This window comes from Trachurus japonicus, chromosome 20 (assembly GCF_045865225.1).
Source record: "Trachurus japonicus isolate A0001 chromosome 20, Traja_1.0".
NCBI classification, from domain to species: domain Eukaryota; kingdom Metazoa; phylum Chordata; class Actinopteri; order Carangiformes; family Carangidae; genus Trachurus; species Trachurus japonicus.
In genome coordinates, this window is record NC_140926.1 from 26711617 (window position 1) to 26734123 (window position 22507).

A 22507-nucleotide genomic window follows, 5' to 3' on the forward strand; every position below is an offset into this window, starting at 1 on the left:
TAACCTGGTACAAACTTACACTACGAGAAGCTGCCACTAAACTAAGACAAAACTAACTCACTGCAGTCACATCAATTCAACATGCAAATTAAAGCAAGACCCTTTCAGTAAACAAACAGCATTAATGCCGTGCCACCCTTTTATTCATTAAATGACACTTTTCACACCATTTCCCTAACCTGGGCTCCTCTGTTTTCAGCTAGGATTATCAAGGTTCTTCCCACATTTAAAACTATTCTGAAAATCATTTCATCAGCCAACATACTTTAGAGTATCACCACTGAACTAACTTGCAGCAATTGTCCCTGTAGTCATCTAAACAGTTTGCTACCTATAGCTTTCATCAGGACAGTGTCCAGATAACAGGATGCACAATACACAGCGTGCATTTGATCCATCTTTTTTGATACAATTAAGTAATTTCTATTCTACACACAATGGCTTTTAGCAACAGTCCCTTTACAGTTACATTTATGTTTAACTTAAATGTAGAGTAAGTTCACAGCAAGTGGAAATCATGTTTCTTGTGGTTTAAATTTTTATCTTGCTGTGGTGTGCCATCACTAGTGTTCATGGCAACCAAACCCAGCAGGATGCTGGAGAGACTGACTTGAAACTCACTGAGTGAGGGCAGCACAACTACTACTTGTTAAAGGGATAGTTCACCCAAATTTTAAATTTCACTCGTTATCTACTCACCCTCATGTGGACTAAGGGCTGGGAGAATTTTCAGAGTCCTCCGTGCCTTCTCTGAGTTACGGGGAGGTCCGTGCAGCAGTATTTGTCCATATAATGGTTGTGAATGGATACCAACTTTCTTCGTAACAAAAAGACACACCAAAAAACATCCAAATACCTCCATGCTGCTCGTATGTAATGTCCGTCTTGTATTGAAGCCCCGACATGAGAAATTGTTCCGAAAAAAATTAAATAAGTCTATATTTCAAGCTTGTTTGTAACGGAAGCTCCTCTTCCCAGTTCGTCAAATTTGGACGAACCAGGGTCTGTCCTCTTCCCAGTTCGTCAAATTTGGACTTCAAATTTTGGGGCTTCAATACAAGACGGACATTACATACGAGTAGCATGGAGGTATTTGGATGTTTTTTGGTGTGTCTTTTTGTTACGAAGACAGTTGGTATCCATTTGCAACCGTTATATTGGCATGCACTACTATGCAGAGACCCCCTGTAACTCAGAGAAGCCACGGAGGACTCTGAAACTTCTCCCAGCCCTTAGTCCACATGAGGGTGAGTAGATAACGAGTGAAATTTCAATTTTGGGTGAACTATCCCTTTAATGTGTTGTCATGTGAAGGCAGGGTTCATGTGGTTTGTAATCAGCATAGCTCACAGTTTAGATATTTATGTTCACCATAGAAAGTGATGAGTCCGTTAACCCTCCAGCCAATCACGTTTTAGCACCATTTATGAGGGTGTGGCAGCATCATTGCCCGCCCACATCCGTCTTCTCCTTCGCTGCGCTCCTCTCCCTCCTCATGCCAACTTTCTCAGTCTTCTTCTCTGCTGTCGTCACTATTGGTTGGGAAGCGTTTGGTTTCCTCACCTCCACCTTCACAGCATTTCGTTCTCTGTCTGCTCTCTCCTTCACCAGTCTTTCTGCCTCCATCTTCGCTTGCAGGGCTTTTTCTCTGGCAAGCCTCTGCCTCTCCATCAGCTCCTTCTCTCGGGCAGCTCTCTCCCTTTCCATCACCATCCGCTCCCTCTCTTCTTTTGCTGCCCTTTCCTTTTCGATTCTTTCCTTCTCCAGGTTTTCTTTTTCTGCTCTTTCTTGTGCTGCCTTGTCTTTCTCTAACCTCTCCTTCTCCTGAGCAATTCTTGCCCTTTCCCTGGCAATGCGCTCTCTCTCCATCCTCTCCTTCTCTTTGGTTAGTCTTTCTTTTTCCAGTCTTTCTTTTTCTGCCCTTTCTTTTTCCTTGGTTATGCGTTCTCGTTCCAGTTTTTCCTTTTCTGCTCTCTCTTTGGTAATTCGTTCCCGTTCCACTCGCTCTTTCTCTGCAGCAATCCTTTCTTTCTCAAGTCTGTATTTTTCTCGAGCAATGCGTTCCCTCTCCAGCCTTTCTCTTTCCGCCTTTTCTTTGGCAATTCGTTCTTTCTCTTGCCGCTCCCTCTCTCGGGCAATTCTCTCTCTTTCTTTAGCAATGCGTTCCCTCTCCAGCCTTTCTTTCTCTGCCTTCTCTTTGGCAATCCTTTCTTTCTCAAGTCTGTCTTTTTCTCGAGCAATGCGTTCCCTCAACAGCCTTTCTCTTTCTGCCTTTTCTTTGGCAATTTGTTCTTTCTCTTGCTGCTCCCTCTCTTTAGCTATTCTCTCCCTTTCTTTAGCAATGCGTTCCCTGTCTTGTCTCTCTTTCTCTTTGGCGATCCTTTCTTTTTCTATTCTTTCCTTCTCCTTAGTTATCCTCTCTCTCTCTCTGGCTATGTGTTCCAGTCTTTCTTTCTCCAGTCGCTCCTTCTCCTCCTTTTCTTTGGCTACTCTCTCTCGCTCCCTGGCAAGCAACTCTTGCTCCTTCCTATCCTTCTCAATTTTTTCTTGCTCCAGTCGTTCCCTCTCTTCTTTGGCCACCTGCTCCATCTTCTCCCTTTCAGCTCTCTCTTTGGCTTCTCTCTCCATCTCCATTCTTTCCTTTACGGCCTTCTCCCTTGCAATCCTCTCCTTCTCCAGCTTTTCTCTTTCTACCCTTTCCTTCTCTTCCTTTTCTCTTTCTACCCTTTCCTTCTCTTCCTTTTCTCTTTCTACCCTTTCCTTCTCTTCCCTTTCTCTTTCTATCCTTTCCCTCTCTGCCACTTCTGTTTTTATTTTCTCCTTCTCCATCCTGTCCTTTTCTTCCTTCTCTTTCTCCACTCTTTCTGCCTCCCTCCTCCGCTCCTCCATCTCTTTCTCCTCTCTTAGTTGGTCCTGAGCAGCCTCCAGAGTTTTCATCTTCACCGCCCAGGCAGCCTCCCTCTCCTCTTCCTCTTCAGCGAGTAAGGCCCTGATCTCAGCCAGAGCAATGCGAGCGATCCTCTTGGCCTCCATCTTCTGGTGGATCATCCTCAGCTCTTCTTTCAGAGCTGAGCGCAGACTGCTCCCTCGGACAGGAAGGTCTGATGTTTGAAATTAAAGGTGGAATTTTTTAGCAAATATAAGATGATCATCCACAAGTTTGAGAGCAACATGCCAACTCATTCCCGTAACTTGTTAGACTAGTGTTAAAAATGTAGCATTTTTTCCATCAACCATTTCTACAGTAAACCAAAAATCTGAATTCTAAGTGGTTGTATGGTGTCATGAATGCCAGATGTTATCTGTGGGAGATCTTGTGTAGTCCATGCAACTTTGACTATATCATGATGTTTGGCCAAAGATGGTAAGAAATACATAACCACATTCCAACAAACTTTCATTTAATTACATTGATTAATTGTTTATGCTTCAAAATGTCACAGTAACAAATTTGTAAAGTGACAAAAATAAAAAAAATAAAAAAGCACATTTGTCCAATTATGGTAACGATACTACTAGATAGTGGTACAATATTGTGATTAGGGATGTCACAATTACTTGTTTTCACAATTAATCGCGGTATTAAACGCCACAATTAATTGATCGCAAAGATTCCTAAATACCGTCACTTTCCAAAAAAAGGATTATCTATGAACCGTATCGGCAGATGTGCACCAAAATAAAGGTAAATGCACAGATACTGGTCCATTTATCTAACTTAACATTGAATTGGTTGGAATGTAAATGCTAGAGTGTCATTTGTAATTAAAAAAAAAGATTAAAATTAATTAACTTAAACATTTGGTATCGATGACAATTAATGACTTGAATATTTCAAACACTTCCCCTGGCGGATTAATAATTGGTCATATTTTAATAGATATTTAAAATATTTTATAATTAGTATTAATTATATTCTAACTATATTTGATTTTACACATTAATAGTGTTGTGAAATTAATTAATGCATAATAATCGTGATAATCGTAATACCGTGATTATTTCTCTGACCATTATCGTACCAAAAAAATCTATTATCGTGACATCCCTAATTGTGATAAAAATCCAGTTTTGGAAAAAGACAAACTGAGAATCAGTTGATGGGTAAAATAACCAAATGGACAGTTAGTTTAATGTAGTATTCTGTACTAGAATATATTTTGTGATAATGTTATATTGTCCTACTGGTTTATGATGTTAAATAAAATTAATGAGTCTGCAAGGCACCACCCAAACCATTCCATACAAAAATGGTCACACAAAAGTCACACCATCAGAAATATGCAAGAGCAAAGTCAGTCAACTTCCAGCTGTTCAAGGAGAATGGAAGACTGCAATACCTCTGGTTGTGTTCTCCCTGGCAGTCACCTTCCCTTCTGTCATTTCTGTTACAGAGGGGAACAGTCAGCTCACTGCTTTAACACAAAACTCTGTAACTCTGTAGTCAGCACACAAACCCACACAGAGAGGGATCAGAACTCTACCTTTGGGAGGTTTAATCTCTTGCATGGTGGCGTCTATGTTTTTCTCCTCTAGGACAACAAACATACCGTTTGGTACTGAAGGTGAAGTCAACATGTTAAAAGCAAAAGTCAAACCATCATTTCAGGCAAAACGCCAAACTCAACAGAAAAGAACATCAAGCCTCAAACAAGTCAGTAGATTGACCCCACAACTACCAGTTGTTGTTTTACTCTACTCATTTAGTTAGTCAGCATCAAAGAGTCATGCAGAAACACAAGAAACGGGGACAATACCTTTACTTGTACCTTTCTTCTTCACCTCTTTCTTATCCTCTATGGGTTTTAGAGATAGATCTGTCAGCTGAGTGTGAGTCAGGGAACAGGTGTAGCAATACAGACACTGATGGTACTCTACCTTTTCTCAGTCTGTCTCTCCTGACAACAGGACCTTTTAACTTCTTCTCATCTGAACCAACACAGCACAGAGAGTTAATGAACACTACCAGTGGAACGGCTGTGAATTACATATTCGTAATTCAAACACACCTTATTATTTTGTATATCATATGAAAGCCCTGACAGTGACGATCTGCTAGGGGAAAGATGTCTCACTCCTGTTGGATTTATTAAAAAGAAAGAACTCAGCTCAGTCAGAAGTGATGCTTAATGTTTTGTGCACTGCTTTGCTCATGATTATGGTCAGGAGGAGATTGGATGAAAATGAGTTGTTACACTCTTACAGATAGCGATCCATTATGTCCGCATGGATCCTAATATAAATCCTTGGAATAATCAGATCACTCATCTGATGTTGCACGATGAAAGGTGAACACTCAGCTATGAGGGTTCAATTTTTCTAGTTATTCTAAACAAATAAAGAGTCTCAATGGACCCACACTCCACACTCTCATGACAACTATATATTTCTGTCAACATATGACTTTACTAGAGATTTGTAAAGTAAACTGTTCACATTTATTGTTCTTGACCAACTGAACTAGATGATTATGTGACAAAGCTAACAAGTAAGCGCTAAGCTATACAAATACTGCTGCTTCAAACTTTTTTTGCCCAATACAAGTAGAAACTACACCGCACTGTGTTAGCACATTATGTCAAGCATCACTGTGTACTTGCAGCTTCAAACACATGAACCAGGACAAATTCCAACAAATAAAGGCAAATGGTGACAGATGAAGCTGCCGATAGCAAACCCAAGATCTACAAAGCCTCTTTTCTCTTCCTTAAAGAGAGAAAAGAACTGATGTTATTAATGTACATTGTCCTTTTTAAATAAATAAATAAAATAAAATTAAAGTGTGAATATTAGTGTTTCACGGGCAAAAGTGGGAGTATTGTTAATATACAGTAAGTTGTATTAATCTTACAGAACTTAAATCATCATCAAATACAGATACTAACTTCTGAAGGGTCTGATTAATGCTCCAGATAGAGGCTGTCAATCAGCTGAAGTTGCTGCTAAAAAGTGTTTTTTGTAAGTGGTAGTGCTAGTTAAAGTGCTAGAATGTGCCTTTGTTTGATTGGAGGTTGATTGTAAGAACCAGTCTCTGAGTTCTTTTCAACAGCATCAACAGAAAAAGATACACCAGAAGTGGAGCAATGTGTTTCTTTCATCCATTAAAACATCAACATTTTGTCCTCTACATCTGTATCTCACAAACAGTGGTTTAAAAATGCTTCCTGCTCGCTAAATGTGCCACTCGACAACAATAATCTAAAATTTATTTTAAATATACAATATATAAAACAGAAACAAAAAAAATAAAAAAATAAATATCTCAGCTTCATATGAATAAACATAACAACCTAATAGTGGCAGCAGCTGAAAAAGTGACAGAATGATTTATGAATTAACCAAAGCATGGAACATCATTTATGGTCCTGTAAGACATACAGTAAGTGTCAAAAGTTATTACAATTAACCCAAAATACACAGTTTATTTTTCCATTACTATGCTTCTCAGCTAACCAATCCAATTACATCAATAGCTCAATTTAAAGTCCCTCTATGGGTTTAAGGACTGTATGACCAGTGGGCCCAGTTTGGTCCTGCATTGAAAACCTAAAATCCGGCCGTCTGCACCACAACGTTCAGGCTGCCCTCCTCTGCCAACCTGATTGGGCAACAGTACGTCCCAGTACGTCCTTATTGGTCGATAGTGGTACCAGGGAGCCTCTCTATGGGCTGTGACTTTGGTTCATGTCCTCCTATTGGTTCTGGAGCTCCAGTATGACCCCTTTGACCTCATCATCAGACGAGCTGGCCCCGCCCTCCTCCTGCCTCTCAGCCGCCACCTCCTTCCCATCCTCTTCCTCACTTCGCTCTACGGGTGAGGACACTACGTCATAGAGGAAGGTGAAGAAGCCATAGATCCAATCAGAGCCCTCCTCAGCTAAAATATCAAGAACCTCCTCAAGTGACTCGGTGTTCGCACTACCTCCGCCATCTTTGGTCAGGCCTGACGAGAAAGAGAGGGAGAGAGAAGGAGGGAAGGAGAAAAACAAACAGGATGGGAGAGGAGGAGATGAAAATAGAGGAAAAGAAGGGGGGAGGATCAAGCGGGTTGAAAAGGTTTAATTATAAAGGAGAGGAGGTATAAAAAAAATAAATGAGAGGGAAGGTATGAGAAAAAGTAGACATTAAGGGAGAAAAGAAGCAAGGAAGGAGGGAGATAAGGGGCAAAGGAAGGTATGAGGGAATGGAGACGACCATGACAGAAAATTAAGAATGATGATACAGGACAAAGAGAGAGACAGTGAGTTAAAGTTGCAGATGAAGCATAGACACTAATTAACCCTTCGCTTCCTGTCTCTCTCTCGTCAGGCCTGGACACAAGGATCAGGACCGGAGGTGACCACCATCCAAGACCCCTGACTTGAAAATGCATGGATGTCTTATTGGTAAAGCTTTTAACTCTGTTTTATCAGCTGGTGTTTCAATGCTATGTCCTGACACGTGATTGGTTGATTATTTGTCCAAAAAAATGCAAAAAGGAAACTAGTGTTTAGCTCATGTTAGCCATATCCACAAAAACACACACAATATCCCTTTTTGATATGATAATTATGAGTATTATTATTATGTAAACACAGAAAACTGTGCTAGATGCAGCAGAGAAATCACTAGCTAAAGATTTGTGAAGATCTCTTAATGAATGTCACATCACTATATCATCGTTGCGACTACTCTGATGTTTATGAAGTCTATAAAACGAATTGTTGAACAAACATTTTAAATTAGCTGGGCTAACCGTTAGCTGTTAGCCGTTAGCAGTGTCAATAAACAATAACTCAATAAACGGCCCATGGAAAAAAATATTTTTTCCAGCGGATATCCTAGTTACAACATGACTGAGCTAACTGGAGTAGTTTCATGTCGTGTCCCACAACGGGAGGGTTTTAACAGCTGACGTCCTGATGTTAGTTTGCTGCTGCTCTTAACTGTTAGCAGCAGCAAAGCTAACAACTACGATAACCATGACTAATTACAAAAACGTGCACACAGAAATAGTAATGTTTGTTCAATAATTCGTTTTATAGACTTAACAAACATCAGATTTTGTCCAAACGGTTTTGGCAGCCCGGAGCCCCCACATTTGGTGCCTACACCGGTGGCTAACGCTACCAGTTAGCCGCTCGCTAGAATGCTACTAAAACCCACTTCCGTTGTGGTGTGACGCAATGGATCATGGGAAAATAAAGTGGTGGATAAATGACGCAGTACCAACTCAATGGTAATGTGCTTCATCTGTTAATGTGAGTGTGTTGTGTCACACGTTAGCATCCTCAAACACAACTACAACAAAACAAGCTGTATATTAAATTCCACTTGAAGTATTGCTCCCCAGTGTTCATGGTCACACAACCAACTGCATACAACAACTGTTTGTCATTTGTACAACAAAACAGGTTAAAAAAAAGTTACTAGAAAACTGAAGCACCTTGACACAACTGTAAACCACATCTTTCTGAACAAGATTTAAAGTGCACTTGCCGAGCAGAACTTTAGCATCTTCCACATCAAAGTCTCCGTCTCCATCAGTGTCGTAGGCCGTCAGTTTGCCTGGGGGAGGAAGAGGAGCAGAGGAAGGCTAAGTCACATAACATCCTGTTTGGATCATCAGACTTGAGTTTTTTTAAAGGGTTTTCAAAGACTTGGAGAAACTACATTTACATTTGAAACTGAAAAATGACACTACAGTAGGAATCTCGGTCTAAATGAACCTGTTTACTAAGAAGAGTTCTGCACAGACCTAAAACTACGACCTGAGTCTGCCCACAGCTACAGCTTTAAAGGGATAGTTCAGCTTTTTTGAAGTGGGGTTGAATGAGGTACAAATGGCCATTAGGCGTGTTTCCACCGCAGTCATTTTTAAAACACAGCATTGTTTTAAAAAAAAAAAAAAAAGCGACTTCCCGGCTGAAAAAAGAGAGAATAAGTTAGTAAAAGACGTAGTAGTAAAAAAAAAAAAGTTGGATAAAATGCGATTACGCAACAATCTAAACAGAAATTTAAAAACCCAGCGTTATTAGAAAGCCTGTATACTGCTGGAAAAACAACAAGAGAAGTTAAAAAACACTGCACAATGACTGAGAAACACTGACGCATCACGCTGCACACGAGACACTGTTGTCAATGAGGGACAATTAATCAGCATATTTTCACCTTCTACGAGAAGTCCTGTCTCAAAATAATACACCAGTTCAAGAGTAGGATAGAAAGCAGGGTTTCCCGCAGCGCCTGCCTAAACTAAAGCCGTTTTCCCACGAAAATGAGTGGGTCGACGCGGGTTTTTTAAACGCGGGTCGACCCGCTAACAATCGGCATTTGGCCCCTTTCCCATTAACCAAAATGAGCCGAGTCTGACCCCCCCACTGGGAGATCAGACAGAGCATAAACCAGTCGCCCCGCTCTCATCCGCGGTGCGAGAAACACACACAGTCATGCCACAGCCGCCCGCCACGGAGTGTCCGTCCGCCGAGGCAGACGAGGCGTCTGGCTGACCTGAGCACCAGGACCGCGGAGGACAGCCAGTCTGCCGCGGTCGTATGACGGACGTCCGCGGCACAACCGTTAATATAATACATCCATGGGCACAACACGTCAGTTAAACAGACTGTCACTTCTTTTCTTTTCTTTTTTTCAATCATTTTTGGTCAGTGTTGTTTGCTCTTTTGATCCCAGTCTGAATGAGAGCAGAGCTTTGTTTTGGTGCGTGATATGAGACGCGACCGGCGCGATGACGTAGCGGCACGTAACGTTCAGCGTCATCACGTAGATTAGCGGGTTGACCCGGGTCTGGCGTTCCCACTGCAAGCCGATCGGAGCCGAGCCGATTAAAGGCGATTTTAACCCGCGTCGCTTGCCGAGTCGTTTGGCGCGGCTTGGTGCGCCTTTCCCACTGCCACCAAAAGCCGATTGTTAGCGGGTTTAAACGGGTTTTTTGACCAGTGGGAAAGGGGTATATCTTGTTAAAAAATAGTAGCGATACCCCCCCCCCCCCGACAGGACAGACACCACTAACAAATTTTCTGGGGGAAACACTGGAAAGTAAAAACTTACAATGCACCAGCTGGTCGGAAAAAAGTTAGTTTATCTAGAACTAACCAACTCACTCAGTCTACACTGATTAATCGTCCCTCATTGACAACAGTGTACTGCCTGTGTCTCAGTGCAGCACGATGTGCCAGTGTCTCTCAGTGTGGGGGGGCAGATAGTGTACCTAAGCTCATACAAGCAACGAGCCGTGTTAAGAAGCTGTGAATGACAGCACAACACACAGCATATTAATAGCAAACAGCAGCATGTCAACATGCACATAGGCAAGTCATCATTTGAAAACTTGAAGATGCTAAATGAGGAAGGATGTGGGCACCACCGACCACAAGGTCTCATGTCTGAATGTGAAGCCACCACGTCTGTATCTGTCACAGGGTGCACTATCATCTGCAATTTTTGTTTGAACTGTTTGAAATAACAATGTATTGATACATTGATTAATGCTCCTCATTGATCTAACTACCATTTAGAACTGGTAAAAACAAGCCTTACTCTATCTGGGTTTTACCCTCTTGATGATGACAAATGCATGAATAAATAAACTACCGTAATTGTCAACCATCCATGAATCCTTCATAAGGGAAGTCTTGTGAAGTGCTACTGTGACGACTTCACTGTGTATGCATTACAGTAAAGGTTTAGTTCTTACTTTCTGGTTAAAGCAGAAAGGTGAAAAAGAAGGAGCCAAAACAGCAGGGCTGATGTGAAATCATCCTAATGTGAAGAAAATCAACCACTGAATATAACACTGGAGAAACACACATTACCAATCATCACTGCTATGTTAGAACAGGAAGAACTATTATTAGAATGCTTTGTTCACTAGCTCACATTAGTGTTGTTTCCATTCACCGGTCAGTGGCCCTATCCCTCCTTCTTTCTCACTGTTCACATCAACGTGACCTGTGTTCTAGCTTGGTGCAGACAACGTTTGCTCTGATGGATTTACAGACCAAAATGATGGATCACAACAAAAGGGTTCTATTAATGTGTGCTAACATCTTGACACCATACCTTGTAAAACTTGAGAAAAGTTCATATGAAACTCCTTAGCCCTGGCTGCATGCAGAAACACCACACAGAGAAAAGAGAAAGAAAAGCAGAGATGATTAGATTAGATTATTAGAGCCAATCGCCGTGCACCTTTGCAGTGAGATAGAACTAAATTAGTACAAAGCGATTACAGAAGAGAAACAAGCCTGCATGGTGTATCACTCAACCTTTTTTGTATGTGCAGTGTTTTACACTGTGTCAAACATTAGATCTAAAAGTCCTCCGACTCGACGCTGCAGCTTGGAGGCCTTACATTCTAGGGGTCTGCATGACACTGACAGGCTTTAATGAGCTGTTTTCTGTCACAAAACAGTGTGCACCAAGCAGAAAAGAATATCATTAGATTTATGATGAATATAAAGAACAGTATCACTGCTCAGTATTCAAGCCAGTACATAAAATCAGAGACAATGTGTCTCATTTATTTAACGCTCTTAAGCCCAAATTTGTTACCAAACATTGTTCAGTCATCCCCCTGTGTCAGCTTTGTACATTTGAACCACTTCCATATCATACAGGTAGAGCACAAGTCAGCTGTCTGGTTCACAGTAAAGCAGCTGTCACATTTCAGATTCACTGTTCACCACTGTCACACCTGTGTTTCCAGACATGAAGGAGCCTATCAGTTAAATGGAAGATGAAGTTTGAAATTACATCAGTAGTTTATATTTGTGCGTGTGTGTGTGTTTAAGAGAACATAATGGAAGCAGGTTACAGTTTGAAAACCAAAACTTCTGTGTCTGTTCTGTGTGTCTGTTCTGTGTGTGTGTCCGTTGTGAGCCATAAACTAGGCCAGCAAATACAAAACAACAAATTGTTTTGCAGCCTTGTGAAACTTGACAACGTCTCAAGACTCATTTGTTGCTTTAGCAAAGGCAAGGCAATTTTATTTGTATAGGCCTTTTTTTTTTTTAAGTATATTTTTCGGGTTTTTGCCTTTATTTGATAGTGATGACAGTAGAGATAGACAGGAAATGGGGAGGCGGAGAGAGGGGGAATGACACGCAGGAAAGGTCTGCCCGACGCGGGATTCGAACCGGGGACGCCTGCGGCGAGGACTGTAGCCTCTACATGGGGCGGCCGCTCTACCCACTGCGCCACGCACCGCCCCAGTATAGGCCATTTTTACAAACAGTTTGTCTCAAAGGGCTTTACATGGCATCACAACAACATCCTCTGTCCTTAGACCCTCACATCCACTGAGGAAAAACTCCATAGAAAACCCTTTTAACAGGGAAAAATCGGAGAAAGCTCAGGGTGAGCAACAGAGGAGGGATCCCTCACCCAGGACGGACAGACGGGACATAGATGTTGTTACAGACAAGAAAACACTTTATAACAGAGAAACATGGAAATGTTCACAAGAGCTGATGGAGGCAGGGAAGGCAGGGAGAGCATAATGAAATTTACAAAAAAATGTTATTATATTGTGAAGCACATTTTGGATTATGGCCAGTTCTCTTTTACAGCCTATGGGTGAGTTTCATTCTACAGAGATGCTTGATAAGAATCACATTTATTCCCAGATGACAAGGTCCTTATCATATTATTATGAAATATTTGTTTTATACAGTAGGGGGTTTTGTGTAATGTCATTTTTGTGATTTTTAACATTTGGTCTTCATGTATACACTGCACATGGCAGGCTATCTGATTGAATAGAATAAAACGTTATTAATCCCCCAAGGGGGAAACTGACTGGTTAATCTATGCAGCCTCCAGCAGTGACAAGAGTTCTCACATCAACACCCAATACACTATGTTGTCTGTCTGATACCTTTCAAAGAACAATTGACATTTTCTTTTTGATACTCTGCATTTATTTCTCCTGAAGTGACCTGTAACCTTGGTACAGCAACATGAGTCTATGTAGGACATACAATGTGTCTGCCAGTTTAGGAATTCACACCAGCCTACATTTAGCCTGTGAAGCAGCTCACAGCTTCTTATGCCCTTCTAGATGAACTTAAAGGGATAGTAGCATTTTTTTAAAGTGGGGTTGTATGATCTACAAATCGCCCCTAAGTACTTTAATTGCAGTAGAAGACTCTCTGCACTCCTCCCGTTAGCAACGCCAGCCCATAGCCCTGCTCTCTCTCTCTCTCTCTCTCTCTCTCTCAGTTCAAATTCAAATGTGCTTTATTGGCATGACAGTTAAGAGAACTATGTTGCCAAAGCATTAGGAATCAATGACACAATACAACTCATGAAACCAAATACAACAATATACAAATGAAAAAATATATATATATATATATATATATATATATATACATAAAATTATTTACCCTATGCGTGTGTGTGAGCATGCGCGTGTGTGCTGATCAAGTTCTCTCTCTCTTATACATAGTCTACATCACATGAAGCAAAAAATAAATAATGTGTGTGTGTGTGGTAAGATTGGGCATCATTAGACTGTTGCAAGTTGTTATAAAACATACACATATTGTTCTTAAATGATGAGAGTAACAAATGATAATAAAAAACGACAACAATATTAAATGACATCAATAGTGGTTCTGATAGTGAAAAATGATAATAAAAAACAACAACAATATTAAATGACATCAATAATGGTTCTGATCAGCATTCGTGTACTTTTCTAGTATCGTGGCAGAATGTTACATATTGTATCTCTCTCTCTCTCTCTCTCTGTGTGAGTGTGTGAACAAAGCGAAGCAGCGCTACGCGGAGATGAATTAACGGAACGATATTGCGTTGATGGGGGGGGAGGGAAGAAGCAGAATCAATTTGGTCTACGTATGGGAAACAATAGTTGTGTGTTTGAGTAAAATGAACGTTTGTGTTTCATTCTATAAACTACTGATAACAGTTTCTCCCAAAAATTACAACTGGTCAAAATAACAAAACAAAAAAAGCAGTGTTTTCAGACCTCAAATAATGCAAAGAAAACAAGTTGATATTCATTTTTAAACAGACCACTAATCTTTTAATTTAGGAAGAGTTCAGATTAATATAGATGGACATTTAATCCTGCAGCAGCAGTAACTGTTTATTGATTTACTGATTATTTACTGATGCATATGTTATAGTTCTAAGATTTTCTATTAAAATAAAGCCAATAATGACATTTTTTGTAATCTCTTTTTATTTGGAAAAGTACCAAAAAGTATCGAAAAACATGTTGGTACCGATACCGGTACCAAAATGTTGGTATCGTGACAACACTACAACCCTACTTTAAAAAAATGCTACTATCCCTTTAAGAGTTACTGAAAGCTCTGAGGTTTTAATATGAAGCTAGATACCTGGAAGGACTGGGATGGCTGCCCCGGGGGGCTCTGCTGTGGAGCCACATGGCCACACCGAGCCCCAAAATCCTCCAGTCATTTCATTTCATCTTTACAGACACTGGGGACTTTTAGCCAAAACTGTGTCTTGGGAGATCACAGTGAACTTGACCTTTGATTACCAAAATAATATTATGGGTCCACTCCATCTCTGAGTCTAAGTGACATTCCCTCAAGTTGTAACTAGGATAGAAAATGGACAGAGGGGAGCACTGAGGGATAGACTGTGCAAAGGTCAGTTTTGTCACTCTAACATTTCACCCACTTCACATTTAACACTGCATCTCCATGTCTGTACCATACACATCATCTTTGAATGCAACTTTTTTGTTCTCTATTTAAGGACATTTTTATACAAGACTTAAGGCCTTTCTACACTATGTCAGTTTTTTTTTGGTATATATTTTTTTGGCTTTTTTGCCTTTATTTGATAGCACAGTGAGATAGACAGGAAAGGGGGAGGCAGAGAGAGGGGGAATGACATGCAGGAAAGGTCTGCCCGACGCGGGATTCGAACCGGGGACACCTGCTTTAACCACTGCGCCACGCACCGCCCCCTGAGTCTGTTTTTTTGTCCAAAATTGCTGCACGTAAAAAAAGAAGAAAAAAAAAAGAACTGACCTCATGTTGTGTCGATCATGTTTATACACTGACTCTGAAACTTTCGTCTGTCATTAAAGTTTTCAGAACAGGTTTGTTTTTCACATGTGGGTTAGGGTTAGGGTTAGGGTGTGTGTGTGTGTGTGTGTGTGTGTGTGTGTGTGTGTGTGTGTGTGTGTGTGTGTGTGTCTTCAGTAGAGGTACTAATAATCCATCCCAAAATAAACATTTGAAGTGATCATGATAATTCCGCTGCTCATTGACAAGCAGCTCTCTTTGCTCTTGACCTCCTCTCAGGATTGGATGGACATAGTCTTTTATTTTTCTCTTTTTATTTCTCGACAAGTGAGACGACCACAAATTCATCTTCACTGTGTGACGACTTTTGTCTCCCTTTCCATAGTTTGGAACAGAGAATAAAACGCAGCGGACTGTGTGTGTGTAAGGCGCCTCTGCGTAATGATTTTTGTCGGATGATGGACGGACTTGGTGTGCAAAGGCCTTTTAGTGTATTCACGCAGACATCTGACCTACTTATTAGGTGTGTTTTAATGATGTGATTTATGGTTTATACATTTTCTTAAAAAAATGGACAGTACATAATGATAAACAATCAGAATGTAAATGTCTTAGAATGTGGTCACATGGTTTATTTCCAGCTCTTGCCTGATGTTCTATGATGTGCTATGATTTGCCTCAGGAGGAGTCAAAGTAGAGTGTGGAATGAGGCACTTACAGCGTTCATGTTTTTTGTGTAGTGTCCATTTCGGAGGATGTGCATAACACACTGGAGTGCAGATATGCTGTGTAGTCACTGTCAATTGTCATGCAAATAGTACATCAGCATCTTTCATAAACAGTCCCTGCTGACTGGAGTGGATCCCTGTGCTGCACACTGAAAACTACATTTTCATTTTCTAACTCACCAATTACACTGTCATAGTCCACGATGTCGAAGTAGACCACGGCCACCGAACTCCACACTCCCAGCAGAGCCAGGACCACGAACCAGGTGAACATGGAGGATTTAGGACCTCCTCCTCCTCCTGCGTCCCCTCCTCCCTCTGTTCTCTTTCCATTCTTGCTTTCCACTGGTGGGCTCTTGGCCTCTGAGGACACAGAGATAACCACATGGAAGTTAGTCTTTATCTTATACATCTCAAGTCTGTGCTGTCTTGGGCTTAATCAGAAGCAAAAGTGTTGTGTGAAGGTTGTTTTATTTTCTTGATCATAACTATGAAACCTGTGCTTTTCAACACACAATTTCCTTCATCGGTCACATTCACGCTGCTAATATAGGCTACTTTTACAAAAACAATTCAAATGCTCTGGAACAACACTTTTATAAAAGCATACCTCAAACATAATCTGACAAAACCTCAGTCATACAGTATGCAGATCTAACAGTGGGAAAAGACAATATGGCAGGAACTGCACAGGGGAGGTCAAACCAGGAATAGAGGGAGGGACATGAAGTCAACATGACCCTGACTGACAGAGAAATGGAAGACTGAGTTGACAACAGCTGTTTGTCCTCTAGCACTCACGACTGAAAAGGCTGTAGTTATTGACAACAGCTGTCTGCTTCTATTTTGACATCCCATCTAATTAATGGTCCTAAAGCTGGAGATAGACTCCACAAATAGCCCTTCATGAAACTCTGAAGGTGTATGTGTGTGATTCAAGTATTTTAAAAGCAATGGAGCCTGAGGAAGGCTTCAGAAATCTTTTATAGAACCAAAGCTCATTGAATTAAAATGAATGGCATTCACATGAATGAAGAGCAAAGTCATGGTGAGAAACAATGCGTCCGACACCAGTATCGTCTCCCACATTACAAAGCTAGAAGCTATGCTTGTTTATGTCTAAATTATGGCTTGAGCCATGTTTGGCCTCAAAAAGTCACTCAACTCCAAAATCCTTCCAAAAAAGAAACCATGCCATGAAAAAGCTGGACAAACCTCCCAGGATCCTGTGGTTAGTTCATAATAAAGAAAGCCACACAATACTCCCATCCCAGGAGGATTCTACTGGGAGAACTAGCAACAAGATGGAAAAGTTATGCTGCACACTGTACAAGGTGGAACTAAATCAAACCAGGGCAGTAAACACAACAACCCAAATTATATTAAGAAACAAGTCTGACATTTATCCAGCATTCAGTGACAAATCATGCAAAACCAAATCAAACCAAACTATGCCAAACCAAACCATGCTCTTCAAACCTCTCCTACCTGTTGCAGAGACAACAGGTGACACTTCCTCCTTCATCTGTGGCACCTCCTCCTTATTACTGCCTCCTAAAGGAACCAAACCAGGCCAGATCAAAACTAGATCCAACCAAAACAGGTTGAACCTCCTTCATACACCGATCCTACCTGTCTCCTGGACCACATCCTGCACTCCCTCCTCTATCAGAGGCTCCTCATCCTCATACACCTCCTCCTCGGCTTGGAGCTCCTCTCCAGGAGCCCAGGTGGGCGAGGAGGACGAGGAGGATGAGGAGGAGGAGGAATAGGAGGGACCATATTGGCGGTGGCGCTGCATGGACCTTTTCAAGTCTCAGCTGAACCCAAAACAGGACCAAGCAAAACTAGACCAGGACAACTGCAGACAAACCCTCTCAACTAGTGGTGTACCGAGGGCCACAAAGAAGCCACCATTCAAATTAACAAAAATATCTGTTTTAAAACACCATGGACCTGTAAGAAGAAGAAAGAAAGAAAGAAAGAAAGAAAGAAAGAAAGAAAGAAAGAAAGAAAGAAAAATTTAAAAAAAGGAAAATAGAAATCTGACAGCAACAGGACTATTTATAGCATTTCAAAAAGATACAACATACTCTAAGAACAATACACAAAAAAGAAGTAAAAAAGTGAGTGGAGAAATGAAAGGTGATAAAAAAAAAAATCTGAAAGAAAGAACAAATATTCCAAATTACTGATCATCCAAACAGACAAACGCAGAGACAAGGAGTGAACTACTGCAGGAGAACAAGGGACAGACTCCTCCTCTTCCCACTGATTGTGACGGGCTGTAGCCTTGTCCAGAACCTGATCCACACTATTATTAGAACTGACAAACCCAGGGACACTCAGTGTGTCAGATGCCAGAGAGGACAGAATATCCCACTATATGACCTACACACTCCTTTCTTCACATGCTACATGCATGCACACACATAAACACATATGATCCCTGTCTGATATGATCATTTTTAATGTAAACACAGGAAACTGCATAAGTTGCAGCAGAGAGATCAATCATTTGATTTTGAATGAATAATCTAAATCTGTACAGTTATGAAGTAGCTAAAGGAAGAACCAAGACTGCAATAGTCCATCCAAAGAAATGAGAATTTTTTTAAAAGACTCCAGAAAAAATGTATTTACTATTTACATGGCCAATAATCACTCAGTTACTTGGACTACATGGACCCAAATGGCATACATAACAACAGGGTGAATTTGAAATAAAAACTCAAATCTGCTGTGAGTGTTTGGAGGAAGAGCAAATCTATTTGTGTCATCTGGGATGTTCCTTGCTGCTGTCACACCATTAACTTAACTTAACATTAACTTGCATTAGTTGTGATAGAAGCAAATAATGGCAGAGGGAAAACACTGTGAAAAGAACAACATGACTGTGTGTTTGCAGGACACCGTCCTGTTATTTACATTCCCATTTACACAGCAGGTCAGGCTGTGCTGAGCTCCAATCACTGCTGTAGGCTGATCATTTATTTCAGGATGTCTGACACATCAGGTAGTTCTTGGCCTATTGCAGGGAGATTTTTATTTGATATAGATTGCTCAGATGTGGTAATGAATCAGTGAATAAAAAGTTAGGGAAACTATTACTCCACTAGTCATTATCAAGGGTTTTTCCATTCCCCCACTTTTTAAACTATTGAGTATCTGTGTGTTTTATAGTGTGGATGGAACTGCAAGCAAATATGGTAACTGAATCCAAGATGGTCACTGACATACAGTAAAGAATGTGTTTCCCTCGGTATATGAATTCATTAAGCTATGTTATGATGACAGCATTAAAGCCTGATGTCAGGCTTGTATGTGTAAATGAAGTAAGCACGGTGTTTGGCTGCGTTACTTCCTGCTGCATCCTTGGACCTTGTTAAAAACACAAACACACACATGCCACGGGAATATCAACAGCTGTTAATACAACAAAATACATTAATCGTAGCTCCTGTTAGCGGGCTATCCCTTATGCAAGCTAAGTTAGCTTAGCATCGTTTCCAGGGCCACTTCCATGATTCTCCTGAACAAGGAGGCTGGGACTCCAACAGAGCATCCCTTGTTTTCAACTTCATCTTTAACTTCAGTTGCCTGTTTATTCCATTTGGGGGGATTTCGACAGCAAGAAATGGCTAATGTTAAACCAACCCCCGAACGCCATTCAAATTTACATCTGTTTAATATGCTGTTGTGTTTTGGCTGGGAAAAACCTAAAAACACACCACTTCAGGAATTTAGACGAATGTGTCAGAAACAGGTCCTGGGGAGGTAAACAGGCCAGGTGGACTATAGGGTGGACTATAGGGTGGACTAGGTTGTCCTGCTCCTGTAACGTTACGCCCCGCACGGCGGAGATTCCTGAAGGAGACCATGGGAATCTCGGGCTAGACGGCTCCGAGGCTGTGGTTCGGCTTTTTATATTGTGTTAGTGTGGAGCCGCAATGGATGACGTGTCTGCACTGTTCCCAGCTTTGTTTTTGCTTCATATGTCTGCGTAAGGGAAGACGAGTTCACTCTGAGGAATATGGAATGTGTAGGATACAGACGTCGAAGAGAATCGCTAACTGACAAGAAGAGTGGCGTCACTCACCTTTTTTCGAGTGGGTTTTGGGATTTTTTCTCTGGGCCATTTCCTCGTAAATTCCTCAGTGCGAGTTTCCCGGTAATGGAGCTGAGAACTAAGGAGCTAACGGTAACTAGCTGTGACTGTGACCAGTAGGAAGGCAGGACGGCCGTGCTCGCTCCCTGCTCCCAGCCTTATTAATCAAACTATCACTTGATCGAAAGCACGTCCTGACTTTAGATACCAGCGAAGCCAAAGTCCATAGTAACGGTGATTGACTTCATATTCCTCCATTCGGCGCCGCAGAGTTGGTACATGGGCGGGACTAAAGGAGGGCACTGGTGATAATCGACCTATCATTTTGTCGTACAACTTGCCGGTGCCATCCCTCTCTTTGGAAAGGAGCAAAAACGTGGCAGAAGAGGAGTTTTAAATATTTAGGGCCGTGAGCAGTAGCGTAATTATAATTTGAAGAAAGTCGCTTTTTCTATACAGTCTATGATTTATTGGTGTAGCTAGTGTAGGCCTACCTCCAGCCTTTAATCTAGGTGTAGAGAATGAATAATAAAACCAAGTTAGGCCTACAGGGCAATAATATTGATATGCACAGAAAATTTATCATGATCGGCTTTACTGTGCGTCATTGCTTTAAAATGTGTAACTGCTCTGATCGTATGAGTGAGGCTATTTTTCTCCTAAACAAACTTCAGTCTGCACAGTTAAAACAAGATTGAGAGAGCAGCAATTTGACAATTTGTGCGCAGAAACATGGGTAGAAGACTGAATTAGTACCATCCTGTTGTTGACACACTTGCCTCCCCTCTGTGAATCACCAACACTTCTCCATATGTTATTTTTTATTTTATTTTATTTTTATTTTGTAACAAGTGCGACGTGTTTTTTTTCAACATCAGATTGTAGGCTGTTGGTTTGAACAGGAGGTGGCGCTGCTGCATCAACAATTAGCAGAGATTCAGCCATAAGAACAGCTTCTTTGTTGCTCACACAAAAAACACACTTGTCCACGCCTTTGGCTGGAAAACACATCATAATCAAGTCGAGAAGCTTTAATATGTTGTGATCTCTTTGAACCCAGTGTCTTGTTGCATAGCTTTAAGGTTGGAAAAGTGTATGAAAGTGAGTTGATAATTGGTAGAGAACACAAATAGGTAGGCTACTGCACAAGTGATTTCCCCATACATCTTTGCTCAGGTGTTTCTTTGTTTTATCATAGGCTACCACATCTATTTCATTCACCTGAAAGTGAAATAAAGAGAACAAGGGGAGAACCATTTTGGTTGTTTCTTCTTCTTCTACTATAAAAATACTTTGTAGGCTAGTATATTTTTTCACAAGATAGTTTTGATACTTGAGTAGCCTACATTTAATGTGAGCTATTTTAAGACTTTTACTCAAGTGATATTCTTTTACCAAAGTCATTTTCAGTTTTGGACAATCTTGGAGGAAAACCTGTTAGAGGCAGTGAACGACTTGAGACTGGGACGGAGGTTCACCTTCCAGCAAGGACGACCACCCTGAACACACAGTCTGAGCTACAATGGACTGGTTTACATCAGAGCATATCCATGTGTTAGAACGGCCCAGTCAAAGTCCAGACCTCAATCCTACTGAGAATCTGTGGCAAGACTTAAAACTGCTGTTGACAGACGCTCTCCATCCAATCTGACTCAACTGGAGCTGCTCCGTGAAAAAGAGTGGGCAGAAATGTCAGTCTGTAAATGTGAAAAGCTGGTAGAGACACACCAAAAGACTGTGAAAGGTGGTTCAACAATGTATTCAGCCCCCCTGCAGCACCTGCAGCTACTGTTAAATACAAAAGACAGTACGTATGATGTTCAGCAAACGTCCAATTGACATTAAAAGGTCCAATGTGTTCCTTCATGGGAAGGAGTTAGAGCTGGTCTCCCACTTCTCATACCTTAGAGTCATCCTGGACTCAAATCTGTACACATTTTAAAGTTTAACTTAATTTTAAACAAATTTGGCCCCTCTTAACAGCTGATGCAGCCAAAACCTACCTCTTCTGTTTGATTCTCTCTCATATTGATTACTGCTTCATAAACTGGGCGTTTGTAAGCTCTTCAGTCTTAAAACCCATAGAACAGCTGTATAACAGAGCAGTTAAGATATAGCACAGAAAACCAAACTCCTATCATCATTCTAAGGTTCTGGAAAAGCAACTTTTTAGACTTTGAAAACTTGACATTGTTTAAAAACGTTTGTTTTATAATAAGTGACACGAACCAGCACCAATTCCTGTTAAAGAATACATTCATAGAAAAAGTCTGACAGGACCAGGTACCAGATCAGGCACAAGAGGTGACCTTGAGATCACACAGAAGGACCTTTGGTCAAAATGTTTTATCTATAAAAGGTGCATGGCAAACCTGGAATAACCTCAGTCACAGTTAGGGAGAGTGTTCAAGGAAAAACTAAAAGCATGGTTAGGAGCAAAACAGACATGTGACCACCTGTAACCTAGAACAACTGCCGGGGCATTTGAGTTTTTATTTTTCAGTTAATTGTACACAATATTTTGGTTTTAGTAGTACTTACATAATATACAATTATATATTATTATAATTATATAAATTTTGTGCAATATCTACACACTTCTGCTCGTGCAACTGGGTGTAATGGGCAACGTGCAGTACAACCTG

General features: G+C 41.0%; 1 protein-coding gene across 5 annotated transcripts; it reads right to left on the minus strand.

Annotated features, from left to right (window-relative positions):
- Positions 1-1304: 1304 nt before the first annotated feature.
- On the minus strand, positions 1305-20043 carry LOC146967035 (uncharacterized). 5 transcript variants are annotated; one of them, XM_085763063.1, is made up of 11 exons: positions 19854-19955; positions 17387-17710; positions 17243-17308; positions 15935-16117; positions 11059-11103; positions 8479-8547; positions 4879-4929; positions 4758-4796; positions 4485-4532; positions 4341-4385; positions 1305-3101 (listed from the first exon to the last, which is right to left on the minus strand). In XM_085763063.1, exons 2-11 carry the CDS (start codon positions 17553-17555, stop codon positions 1444-1446), a joined length of 2373 nt encoding a protein of 790 aa, XP_085619189.1. In that variant the 5' UTR covers positions 17556-17710; positions 19854-19955; the 3' UTR covers positions 1305-1443. The 5 variants fall into 5 exon arrangements, with proteins under 5 accessions (XP_085619189.1, XP_085619190.1, XP_085619192.1 ...); XM_085763064.1 differs by lacking the exon at positions 11059-11103; XM_085763066.1 differs by lacking the exons at positions 11059-11103; positions 17243-17308; positions 17387-17710 and having other exon boundaries at positions 19854-20043.
- Positions 20044-22507: the final 2464 nt, after the last annotated feature.

Bases quoted from the DNA above. Each gene is read 5' to 3' on its own strand.
- LOC146967035 (XM_085763063.1), bottom strand. From the start codon at position 17,555: ATGCAGCGCCACCGCCAATATGGTCCCTCCTATTCCTCCTCCTCCTCA. The intron at 17,309-17,386 runs GTAGGATCGGTG...TGGTTCCTTTAG, and splicing joins GGATGTGGTCCAGGAGACAG to GAGGCAGTAATAAGGAGGAG. The intron at 16,118-17,242 runs GTAGGAGAGGTT...CTGTGTCCTCAG, and splicing joins ACCTGTTGTCTCTGCAACAG to AGGCCAAGAGCCCACCAGTG.